Source organism: Corvus moneduloides, chromosome 4 (genome assembly GCF_009650955.1).
Source record: "Corvus moneduloides isolate bCorMon1 chromosome 4, bCorMon1.pri, whole genome shotgun sequence".
Classification (NCBI taxonomy): Eukaryota; Metazoa; Chordata; class Aves; order Passeriformes; family Corvidae; genus Corvus; species Corvus moneduloides.
Window position 1 is genome coordinate 52,529,904 of NC_045479.1, and position 13,660 is coordinate 52,543,563.

At 35.2% G+C, this 13,660-nt stretch overlaps 1 protein-coding gene across 26 annotated transcripts in view; it reads right to left on the minus strand.

Annotated features, from left to right (window-relative positions):
- Positions 1-13,660, minus strand: part of CADPS2 (calcium dependent secretion activator 2) — a 292,543-nt gene that overhangs the window by 90,020 nt on the left and 188,863 nt on the right. For 14 of the 26 annotated variants that reach the window (XM_032105953.1, XM_032105975.1, XM_032105973.1 and 11 more), the window contains exons 12-14: positions 8,599-8,607; positions 5,969-6,105; positions 2,207-2,394 (exon numbers count right to left, since the gene is read on the minus strand). In XM_032105953.1, coding sequence (XP_031961844.1) covers positions 2,207-2,394; positions 5,969-6,105; positions 8,599-8,607 — 334 coding nt within the window. The remainder of the gene's footprint in view (positions 1-2,206; positions 2,395-5,968; positions 6,106-8,598; positions 8,608-13,660) is intronic. The other 12 variants (XM_032105977.1, XM_032105974.1, XM_032105964.1 and 9 more) reach the window with 1 other exon arrangement.

The window sequence follows — 13,660 nt, forward strand, 5'->3', positions numbered from 1 at the left end:
TGACTTACAAAACAAAGATGAATAACGCCAGGAACCAGCCTAGAACTTTGGCCTGTTGTGCATTGTCTGTGAAATTCTCTTATACCTCTTACTTAGTGCTGCAGTGAATGAATGAGTGGGTATATTATGCGCCCATAGATGTGTGTCTGTCATTCTGAGTGAGTGTATCTGCCTCTGTCCTTGACTTACTTTTTTTCTTTCTTCATGTTTCTTTCTCTTCCTTTTTACAATATCTCAGTTCTAGTCAGACCCTCTCTGTTCAACAATTCTTTTATTCCTAAAACACTCATAATGCTATTCAGAGAATATCTGTACAGTAGGAATAGACAGAATACAGAGTGCTTACCACTGTGTAAATGATGTGCTCCCTGAGATATTTTCTTGCACTGCGTGCATGATTGTCCTTCACTCAAATTATGAAATAAAAAGAAATGTATCTACCTTTCTTTTGAATTCTTGAAGTAAGTTTGAGCAATTATCACATATGTTTGTCTTCTTAGGTTGAAACCAATAATAAAAAGGCGAGAAACAACGAAGACTTAGACTCAATAGCAAATACGAATGTGTCAGCTTCTTGAGGAATTGACAAAGAAGCATGCTTTTACAGAAAATAGGTTACCAAATAAAAGCCAGAAATCTCCTACCTCACCAGTATGAATGTTAAGATTCTTGACAGCATTTCAAGCACATTCAAAAACATTTCAATTTTGGATATTATTATCATGTATTATACATTGTTAATCTACCACTGTGAAATCACTCAGGTCACAAATGCCCAGCTCCAGATGAGACTGACTGAGCCAGTGAAGGAAACAATATCCTTCCTAAGGATTGCCTCTTCTCTGGCTTGAGGACAAAAAAACAGCCTCTATTGCTGACTGGTTGCAAAGCAACATAAGCATACATCTTGGGCAGAAAATATCTCTCTTCCAATCCCTACCAAGAATCAGTTTGGGGATTTACTGACAGCAACACAGTAATTTCTTCTTGGGACTGTGATTTTTTTCCCTAGTGGCAGGATTGGATCAGTTGGGAGCATCTATTGGGTTTCTCCTTGCTATTTTGGGACTTCTTAAACACATTCCACATAGCAGCCTACAACTCTAGTGCACAAAACAGGTATAAATGCATGTTCTCCTATAATTTGATAGATTGCCTGCCCCACTCCCCACTCAAGCACAAGGAAGACAGGGAGCAAGTTCACTGAATTGTCACTGTGATAGTCAGAGACCAGAGCACGTGCTCTGAGGTGAGGCTGAGGGAGCTGGGCTTGCTCAGCCTGGAGAATAGGAGGTGTTGAAGTGGACTGAATGACAGCCCTCCAGGTGTACTGGGTGGTAGACAAGAGGCAGTAGATATAACTACACTGAAATTAGACAGGTTCAAACTGGGTAAAGCCCTGACTGGAAAAAGCCCTGAGCAACCAGGTCTGACCTTGTAACTGACCCTGCTTCATGCAGGAGGTTTGCCTAGAGATCTCCTGTGGTCCCTCCTGAGCTGAGCTATCCTATGATTTGATCTGCAATAGCTGCTCTCCAGCAGCAGAGCTAGTCCCCTCCCATCTGGAATAAGACATAGATGAAGCAGTGCTTCTTTTAAAGAATGTGCAAAAATAGCAAAGCAACAACTTAGTTTCTTTCTAAGTCTTTCACTTGCAAGTGGAATGAAGATATCATCCCAAGACAACCACTGTGGCCAAAAGCTCCTGAAATCGTCTACCTGTCTAGTGGAAAGGATTCCAGAAGTGTCCTAGCTCTTCCTGGCTGGAGGTTACACCTAATTCCCAATATATATTATTTCAATCTGTGATAGCACAGACAGAAGAACTCAGTATAGTATGATTAGTTGCCAAGCTACAGACTGCAGAAAAAGAGTCATAATTTCCCTTAAACTGCAAAATTGTTCAAAATGTTTACTGGAAACACCATTTAGTACCACAACATAAATGCAGAATGAAGAAAATTACTCTTTTAACAGGATGAGATCCTTTTATCTTGAAAACACATTGCATTAAGACAGTACACACTGAAAAGAGATTTTTTTAAACAGTAATCTGTATGGGACCTCCAGTGCCCCTGAAGAAACTTTCATGAACTGATTTCTGTTGCGTGCGGTTCCTTACCTGGTGAACGCAAGAGCCTATGAATACTTTTACTCAGACTATGCATTTAAATACTTCGGATTAAAAAATATATCGTCAAATTACCTGTTACCATGAACATGAGAAGCACAAAATGCAAAGCTGTAGTGGAGCAAGGTTGGATCAATGACAGAACCATTTTCTGAATATTCAATCAGTTCATCGAGATAGCAGAGATGGCGGTGACAGCCTCTCACTCCGTAGCGAGCACAGTATTCATCTAATACGAAGACCTGACCTGGGCTAAACCAGCCCTGAAAGGCAAAAAACCACACGGCATTTTGAGATTTATTTTCCCACTCTCAGCTTTAAATCAAACAAAGAATAGAAACATAGATTTTTATGTCCATTACATAAACTTTTTATATTAGAATGATTTACATCTGACTAAGGCTGACAGCACTGGAAACTAGATCCCACAATAGCCCTCATACTGAAAGGATTAAATGTCAGGAAACTATTTGCAGTTATGAGTTACCACTACTACGAAATACATAGTTTACAAAAAACATGCTAATACATCCAAAGTCTGGTACAGATTAAGTTATATATCAAAACCTAATATAAACTAACACTTTAAACCAATTAATTTTGCTTTAGTAATCAATTTTAAGATACAAACTAACATTTGGGTAATGCTGAGGGACATTAACATGGACATTAAAACAAGCTTTCTGGATGTTCAGTGGCTGCAACTTTAATTTTGACCACAATTCAACCCTTTACCCATGTAACATGCATACACTTTTAACAACTTTTAAACAACATTTACGAGGAAAGAGATACAAAGCTAGGTAGTTTGTTAAAAGCCACCTGAGTAAGATGAGTAAGATTTGACCTTAAATGGTAATTAGATACTCTCAGGCTTACTGAGAGCTTTCTTGGTCAGAGTTTCGATGAGACTAGAACAGCTTATCCCTGACACAGACATGAGCATACAGACTCCTTCACACCACAAAAACAGTTCTTGAATGAATCCATAGTGTAAAAAATATAATTGAGTCTTGATGCAGAAATATGATAAAAAGTAGCACAGTGAGCTTCCAAAAAGCAGCATGGAGAAAAACCTCAGAAAACTACAACTACTGCATAGCAGTTCTACATGAGCATTTTTCCTTGTTCTTGTTTCAATTGTAGTAATATTTACCTCTCATCATCTCTCATCATTCCATCTCATCAAATGGTTAAGAGAGATTGAGGAATACCTGAACTCAAATATACAAATAACTTGGATAAGCAAAATGATTTTGCAAAGCCATGAATTTATAGCATCAATATAGCAGCTGAAGACCGATATTTACCTAACGCTTGTGAATACTTCTGCAAAATCAGATGTTTAATACTTGTACAAAATATCATCAAAAATAATATTGAACAATACTTAAAAATACATTCACATCAGTTTTAAAATATGTGTTCTAACTTTACTAAAAAACTTGTATGAGACAGGAATTTAAGCTTTATATCCTCCCCAAACTCTTAAATTTAATGTATTATCTGCAAACAAGAACACCTCAAAGGTATTTCATATTTAATAAATTTGTTTCCTCCTAATTAATTTCTTCGAAGTCAATCTTTCCACTGCCTTTAAGGAGCTTCATCTGTTTCTGGAGAACACTTAGCTTTATTACAGAACCCAGAGCTGTACTCAGCATTTTAATCTAGTATCTGATCATGTTGCAATGCCTCATGTAGCTTACACAGTGTTTGATAGAAAACATGGTATTCTATTGAAAGAAAGGAAAGGGATTTTAACTGCATTTCTGCAATAATATGTGTCCTAGCCCTAGATATAATCAACAGTGGTTATTGTGATTGATATTCTCCCAATATGTTGTCATTGTCACAGATCTCTCCCTACATTTTTATGGAAAACATAACAAAATGTCGCATTTCATTTCCTAGCAGTACAAAAGCAAACTATTAAAATTTCTGCTCATTCTCATCGGATATAATTGTGACAAGAATACAAAATTTTAAAGAACTCATTAATTTAACTTCACTCTCTCTTAAAAGATGTGTTTGTGTGGTCATTTTTCATATAAAGGTGTGCTTTCCTTGCCCTTGTCCATATCATGCACAAGACTCTCAAACACATAACAACTTTATCCTACAAAGTATTGGTATTAGATAACCACATATTTTTTATTTTATAATTGACAAAGCCTCCCAAACCCCCCAGCCTCCTCAATACTCTCCCTATACCAAGAAGAATGTAGAATTGAAGAAACTGAGGTTATATAGTAATTTAATATAGAACTTTGTATAATATTAATTCTTACATGTTACTTTTTTTTTTACAAGTTGTATGTGTGGTTACACTGTATTTGTTAAAATAAAGGGATGAATTAATTATAAAAATTATGGGAAATGAGCTGTTAGAGAAAAGAAAAATCACACTCATATGTCCATGTATTTTATTGTTACCTTGACATTCCCAATATTTTAAAAATCAAAAAATATAGTTAAATATGCAATTAAAAAAAATTATCACCCATTCCACTTATTAAAAGCTGAATTTAAAAAAGAATGGTAAGAAATACATCTGCTTTATGGTTGCTATAGCACTGTGCATTTCACCTAACCTCTTCTAAAAGTTCCTGATTTCAAGGTTATATTAAGTGTCTTACTATATTATTATTATAAAAAAGATTTTGACCCCAATGCACTGGTAGAAAGCTAACCATTTTCTCTTTGAGTTCCAATTACTTTGTACAGATGTACCTTCAGGCCTCTTTGATTCAGTGTGCAACCCACAGACAGAAAATGACTCTTTTAACTTTTCTATATGTACGTATCTGGCAATATTTTAAAAGGGAGACAACTGTCATCAAATAATAATTTTTCACCTTTTTAAAAACTGCAAACAAACCTAAAAACTCCAATTATTATCTTTGTATTACAAGACTAGTCAGAAAAATGGAAAAAAGAAGTATAAATACCTATTATCTTTTTTGTTGCTGTTGGGACAGTAAAGTGAAAAAAAATTATGTGCTGTGAGGCATTTTAGATCTTTAGTGAGAGATCACTCTTTCAGACATGATATCAGGTGAAAAATAAAGCCTCAGGAAGTTATGAGGTCTGACCCACACAAACCTGTTTAACGAGTGTGTATAATCTGATAAACTTCCACAAGATTGTTGCTGGTTTTCTTCCCTAATGAAAACGAAACCCGAAGCAGCCCCATCCTCAACTAGTTCACAAAGCACAGAATAGAAAATGATTGTAGGAAAAGGAAACTGCAGCCAACATCTTACCTTTAATGATGGTAATTATGGTATTCGAATGTGGAAAACATTCATTTTGATACAGAGATCACATTCTATTTGCTTTTGTTTAATAATTATACTCCCCTTTGTTACTTCCAATTCAGGTAGTACATATAACCCCATATATCTATATTTCTTACGGATCTGCCTCCCTTCGTTGGTGTTCCTCCTTCACACCAGAGTGGAATGAAGCATTTCAAGACAGATGAAAATGTCTGCAATGAGGCAACTACATTTGGACCTTAAAATGTCTGTACAGGTGTCAGTAAATCCTATCACAGGAGTTCTTACCATTGTCAAAACCTTCTGTTTTTATCCAAACCTCCCCAGAGGACATGATAAATTTCAGCCGACAAAACTGAAGACAGTTTGTGTCTCTTTGCTTCCTATTGAGTGGCACAGCAGCCGCTTTCAAGTATATAATTTTCAAATTTAAAACCAATCGATTGGAGCCTTTATTCCACCTACAACTGCAGCTGTTGAATGAACAAGGAAGAAAGGACTACTTTGTTATAACTATTTCGCACTTCTTTATATCTATGTTCCAGCCAGTACTCACCAAACAAGAATAGGAGTCATTCAATCTGTGATCCAAGGTCTGTCTCTGAAGCAGTCTAAAGAGGGAAGCATGGTCAAATTTGCAGGGATTAGCAGAAATAAACTCATCCATGCCATGTTTCTGGCCACGGTCTGTATCTGTTATACAAAGGAAAAACGTGCAGAGCAATACACGTGAGTGTGTGTTCAGACTTATAAACACCAGTATATGCATGGCATATGAGTCTCAATATCTAAGCTTTCTTGAAAGTATCTCAAAAAAATAACTCATATAGAGACATGCTTGCAGGTGAATTATTACAGAATCTTGATCTTTTAATCTGAAAATATTACTGTATTACTTTTCTATCATACCAATCTACAGAGTGCAACAGTGAAAAAAAAATTGCTACTCACTGACAGATAAACCAAAATTTAGAAAGGTTGCCAGAAAACACAACATAGTACATTAAAAAGGTCTTAAAGCATTGTTTTCTAGTGGGCTTTGCAAATGTTTCAACTTAAAAACAATGCTATAAGTAGAAAAGAAAAATATTCTGTAATTTCCTGGTTTAGTATGGCTCTTTTTCTAATTTTAGCAAAATAAGCACAAAATATGAGGGAAAAAAAAAGAAAAAAACTGAAAAAAACCCCCCAACAGGTTTATGCATTTATTTCTTCAAAAATGAAAGAGCATCTTTACTGCAGTTCAAAGTACCATTTAATAGAAATATTCATCATGGCTTGAAGCCTACTTCTCAAATGGCAAACTGGAGCAGAAATGAACACACTGGCTTGAGCTAGGTCATTTCCAGCCTTCTTTTTGTACTCGGCTTTTAATGAGACAAACCTTAATGTAGTAATGGCAAAGAGCTCCTTCAACCTTCCAGCAAAGTGTACTGAAAAAGGGAGCAGCATTTTTGTGTAAATAAATTGAGAAAACATACCATCCCAAATGGCACTTCAATCAAAGACCCAAATTTATTGTTCTTCACAGATTGCATCTTTCAACGCCTTTAAACCCCGCGGGTTTATCAAAAGAGAAGCTCTAGTGATTGCTTTCATTAATGCTATGTTTTGTCAAAGTCTTCAATGTGAATTATCTATCTAGTATGGACAGAAAAAGCCTTACAGTGCCCAAAAGGACTAGTTATGTATTAGCACATTAGCTGTCTTAGATTCTATAGACTGTATTGGGGTGAACAGTCCTATCAACTTAAAAATTGACTTCCCCTTTCAATAGGGTCTTAGCTCTTTGTTCCTTTAAATTCAAACCTAGGTCTTTTTATATTAGTTACCAGAAAAGTATAGACCTAAGTGTATCCTAAATGCAATTTTGAAAACCTGCATAGTAGAAATCTAAAATTTCTAAAGAAAGGAGACAAAAGTTTATTGATTAAACCCAATTATAGAGTCAGGTTCATAATAAAACTCAATATTGATCTGTGGGCATGATGCTAACATAATCAGTCACATTTAGAAATTTAGCCCCAGATCATATTGATCCATGTCAAGTCCAACTTTCAGCTGTATTTGTGGATGGGAGAATTATTTAATTCAAGCTGAAGGATTTGCAACATCAAATCCTAGAAAGATGCAGAAACTAATTCATATCACTTGGCTTTGCATTGTCAAAGCAAGAGTCACATCCATGTGACAGATTTCACCAAGGTGGATGTAGCAAATAAACAGTATGACAATAGGTCGATGGTGTAAGGTATGAGACCATCATCCCAGAGAAACAGCAGCATGTATTTTAAATGATTGAAAGATCTGTAGCATATGTGATTACATAGATTAGCAATATTTCAATGAGCATTAGGCTAGCCTATCATTAATGACAAACCTAGCTCATATTTTTGACACAGGTACAGGAAATGCTCTCTCTTAATTACTGCAATTTAACTGTATTTAAACATATTAATTCAAAGATATACAACTGATATCAACACAGCTGCATTACCAAAAGTACTGAGCAACATACGAAGTTATCTATACCTTCCAAAATGTCCAAACACAGATAAAATTATTTCAAACCCATTATATTTAATGTACAAGTGACTGATTTCAACATTTCTTGTGAGTTTTCCTTCTTATAAGAATATCAGGTTTATCATATACTATAAACATTATTTATAGTAAGATATATGACAAGAAAGAAAAAGTATTAATATTTCTTTTTGCCATCATGTTGAAAATTATACACAGCCGAATCATTCTTAAACTAACCTTTTGGTTTTTTCTCTGGTTAACCACACCAATATAAAAGATGCCCCTTTTTTAAGAGAGAAAGTGTAAGTACTGACAAGTAATTTAAGTATTTTGAAATCAGGAGACTGGATGTTGCAAATGAAACAGATCCAGCATACTGATGATCAGAATGATGACGTCCAGATGATCATAATGAGTAAGGTGACCCATTGAACACAATATGACTTGTGAAAGCAGAATTTGCTGTTACATAATTTGGGCAAGATAAGCAAAAGTATGGATTTAAGTGTATAAATATTTGCTAGATTTAATTCTAAAAGGAAGATCCATGACTGATCATCTTTTTGAGTGAATCAAGCAGTACAAGTAACATTGTCAAACAGTAACATAAGATCTGTTACCAAATATATTTTAGCTACAGAAAAACAACTAAAAACTTACCTTTGCTAGCTGTAGGCAAGCAGGAAATAACAGAAAAATAGATCTAGTGTAATACATTATATTTTTGTTTATTGCTATGATATACATACAAGATAGCTGATAAATACTTTGACATTAAAAGGAATTTAAAAATTTAAGAACTTGAGCAAAGATTATGAGGAATTCATAAATGGTGTATGACCACGACTAAAAAAATTACTCAAGACCCTACTTTTAAAAATTGTTAGAGAGATTGATTTTTTCAAATTCTTACACAAATGAGCTTTAGCTGTCCTGTTCAAACAACACGCAAATGCAAAAGGCATATAAAGTGCTATATTGTCATATAGTTAAGAATAAAATACAAATCCATTTATCTCTCCCATTTCTCAATCTTGGAAAATATTCGGAAGACATTTGGGGAGAGCTTTGAAGCAGTAATATTTCTCTTGCTTTTTCACAAATAGTTTTTCTTCCCTTCTTAATAGAATTTGTTGCCACGCTCTCCATGTTGCCTTTAACTCAAAATCACTGGTTGCTACTTCCATGTTGCACTGACTGTTTCAGGTTGTGTATGTCATCCTTTGGAAACTGTTAACCAAAAAACTATCCATTTATTTTTGATCAAGATAGGACAAACAAATGTATTTTCAAACGATGTTAAAAACTAACAAAAGCTATTGCAGGAGTTTTAGCATATTCTTTGGGTGCTCTTTTAGACAAAGATATTAATTTTGGCAGAATAGCATTCTAAGTATGCCATTTGCCACCTTTGCAAGAAACTTTAAATTTTAGTTAAGCTGTAAAGGCTATAAAAATCATCACATCCTCAATGACTCAGCAGAGTTGACTGAATTAAGACTACCAAGAATTTCATGTTTATGGCACATTCTCAAGGGGTTCTAGCATCCCTACAGAGCATCTCTGCCCTGTTCCAGCCCAGAAGCAAATACACATTTCCTGCATCATCTACTCTGTGCTAGGGTGAACTACAGGTACTGGCCTTGCTGAGTGGTGACCTACTCTTTTTTGTGGCTCTCAGTGACAGCTCTGCTTGTGTTTAAGCATCATGAAAGCAATCTGAACTAGCTCAGGCAAGCAGGAAAGAAGAGCAGCTAGAGGCAAGCAATATAGTATTGTAGGGATTAAAAAGATTTAAAGACTAAGACTAGTAGGGTAAGAACTATGACTCTGTTACAGAAGGGGATGGAACTGGTCAGAAAAGACAGTGGCAAGACATGCATTACATTCCTTCAAGTGCCACTCCAGACAGATGGTGACAGCTTACATTGGGAACATTTTGACTCCTGATCATTGACCAGGACTCCAAAGTGTTCCATGCTTAGAAACACAGGCCAAAGAGACAATCTATGACCCCAGAACTTTATAATTTAAGTATCAGGCCATGAAATAACTTTGCAGAGAAAGTGGCAGAGAATGAGAAAGCTGCTGGCCCATATGGCCCAACTGTTAGGCTGGGAATACCACACTGACTGATTGCCAGTATTTTGTTGAAGGGCAAATTTGAAGAGGATAGTAGATAGTTTTTACATGGTCCTGACTAGTACAGAAGAGAGCACACAGGTGACTTACTGACTGCCTAAGGTGGTGGAGGCCAGTGTAAACATTTTCCCTCTAAAAGGGAGACAGGAGTGGATGGAGGCAAGCATGAAATGGACATGAAGGGGAATGGGAAAACATGCAGGGAGAGTGGAGTTAGTCCAGTCTTCTAAAAGGCAGACGAGTATGGTGGACGACATAAAGCTGCAAAACCTGCCGAGAAAACTATGTCAAATGAAAAAATATCTTTTACTTGTTTTTTTCTAAAAATGTAATTAATTGAAAGAGATTGTCTCAGAACTCATGAGGGTATAGGTTCAGAATGATATTTGGCTTTGCATTTCTTCATTAAGAAGTGACTATCCCCTCATGTCCTGCTTTTAACTCCTGTGTTATGAACAAATTATTAGCAGTGCTCAGCACTCCAGCAGCCTTTTCAATTGCATGAATATATCCCCTAATACACCGCTTATTAAGAAAGGGATCACTTCCTGAACCTTTATGTGATTCAGATTAATCTGTTTTTCATTGGTGCTTTCCCTGAAACATTAACGTCCTTGGGAAACTTACGGCTATTCTACAATCATGCATCTCTAAATACTATGTTCTTTCATTCAATATGCTCATGCAGAACAGTGGAACTGAAGGTCACTCTCCTTTTCTTGATCATTGCCGACATTAGCCTGTCTTCACTTTTGTTTTGGAGTCACCTAATACCACAAAACTGCAATACCAAGTTACTTAGAGATGAAAAAATTGGGTGGTATTCTACATTTTAGAAGTTGGACAGGTACGACAGCAGTTTGATTCTGTTTAATGACCACTTTCAGATACTTCTCATAACTATCAAGAAAATTTCAGGATGAAAGAAGATATTTTATAAAAACGATACAGAAAAACATCGAAACATTTCTCCTCAAGTTGACTTTTTTCTACATCCTGCAGTTTAAAGATATTTAATTTTCTCCAAATAATTGAAAATTCTTTTTGACCATTTCATCAGGGTGAGTTGATTTTTCATCTTAGAGGATAAAGAAGATGGGGACAAACTTCAAAGGTTTGAATGCCATTAACTGACATTTTTCTTGCAAAGCCCAAGATGGTTTTCCGCTTTCTGTAAGTGGAGATGGCATTGCATAAGATACTGTAGAAACTAAAACAATGTGATCTTCTATTGGCTGGAAATGCTTAAATTATGTACTAATAGGAAAATAAAAATCATAAAAATAGTAATTGCCAAATTTTCTGGTCAAAACTGTATTTCCTAGTAGTAAAAATGCATCATAGTAAAGACAAAAAAAAATGGAAATTAATTTCATTTAATATATATGCCAGCTATCAAGTACTTGGTGTTATATCTTGATTAAAAATAAAAGAAACTTAGCTTCATGCAAACATTTTTCTAGGGGAAAGGAAAATGAACTTCTCATGAAACTGAATCTATTAAAATGTGACAAACGGTCATCTATAGATTCTTCTTAGGAGTAAAACTATGCCTCAAGAAATTCAGCACAGGAAGTAGGAGTCTTACATAATTATTTAAGGTTATATCTGAAAACCCTAGCTCTTGAAGTTTCTTAAAAACGGAATAATTTGATTATGCCCATTTCTACCTCAAGTGCAAGAGACAGAATAAAAAAAATTTCCTCATGTAGAGAGAACTGGGGTATTATAGAAATCAGTCAAACAATGGTTCTAAATCTCACATTAAATTAGATTCCACATAGTTACTCTAGTTACTAGTTCCTATAGTTACTCTATTGCAAAGAAATCTATGAATTATAAGTTATGAATTACTTTATGAATTATTACATAATATCAACTTTGAAGTACATTAAACCCAAAGGCAAATAATAATAATAAATATGGATTTTTGATTTATATACAGCTCATTCATATGAGTTTGTGTAAGTAGATACATAAGCATGACAGAAAAATACATATTTGAGGCTTTTGAGCTTCCCTTAAAACGTCTTTACAATAATCCTCACTTCTTCTATGGTTTCCACCCAAAAAACTGTAGTCTCTCTAAAATAATGCCTAAAATAATATCAAGATGTGACAATCTTGCTGTTTAATTCTTTCACATTTTCAGTAATTTTATCTCTGAAAACAATTTCAGTACATCCAAACTTGTGGTTGCTTTTTGTACCTTTTTCTTTCTATAATTTTTAGTGCCCTGTGGTCAGCGTGTTCTAGTTGCTTTCACTTCCAGGTAAACACTGTGTCCAAATCCAGGAGCAATTCCTTGCCCACTGCTGACAGTGGTCACTTCTTTTGTGCTTTCTAACTGATGCACATGAAGTAGAGACATTAGGTGGGAACACAGTGAACTCCCACCACCCAGCACAAATCCAGGGAACTGGGAGGAGGTGAGCAGAAGCACTCCTTGGCTGTTGCCCCACCTTTGCTTTTGCAACATTACTTCCATCCTACTTCACCTTAATGGCCCCAAAATGAAAGATTACTTCACGAAGTGTTTCAGATTAATTCCCTTCCAAATTGCTTCAGACGAAAAGCAGATGTCAGTGCTTTCGTGAGACTAAACTTTTTTCAATTATCTTGACATTGAAAAGCTCAGTGACATTGACAGCTCAGTCAGGATTTTAGATAAATATTACTAAGTTTAACGAGCACATTTTACTGTTTTCTAAAAGCAAACTGATATACGATTACAGGATGACTAGAAGGTTGTGAGACTGAGTGATAACAGGACTGAGGGAGGAGAATGGGTTTGGGACAACCTGCTACAGACTTCAGACACTAAACCAAGTTTAGTCTAAAACATGCATCTCCCTTCTATGACTATACATGTACGATTATATGATAATGAAGAAGAATTATTGCGTAATAATCATATGATGTTCCAGAAATTTGGTGGCTACTACAAAGATCCTCAGATTGCACTCAGCCTCTGTAATACCATCAAAAAAAATCAAACATATGCTTCCTTCATGCAGCTATCTACACAACAGAATACTTTCAAAGAGATAATATGAAGATTTAAAGGTATGTTTAACACGTTATCTACATTGATTTCTCTGAAATGATACTTTCCTCAAAGAGAGGTGATGAAAATTTAAACCTGAATAATTTTAAGAATTTTTTATACGCAATTTAATATTACACTATGTGCCAAAAACATCCAGGAGCCCATCTATTGCCTTTCAACTCACAACATACTGTCTGCATAGAAATTTTTTGGTAACTAATACATATAGTGTATGATAAAGCTGGCCTAAATCTATAAAAATTCTGAGAATAGATTGATGCTTTTCTATTCAACACTACACTGACTGGCTTATGAAAAATATAATGCAAACCAAACACCGTCTCCATGGCAATATGTGGGTCAATTGTAAGGGATATGAAGCTAATTGCTGTATTTTCATGGATTATAATAAAAATAATGACCTGCAAGTCAGGATTTCCCCTGTTATTACTAATAATCTGAGTTAAAGACCTTCTGGCTAACAATGAACTGCTAGACACATTTGCCTAGTGAATAAGTTCTGCTTAATTA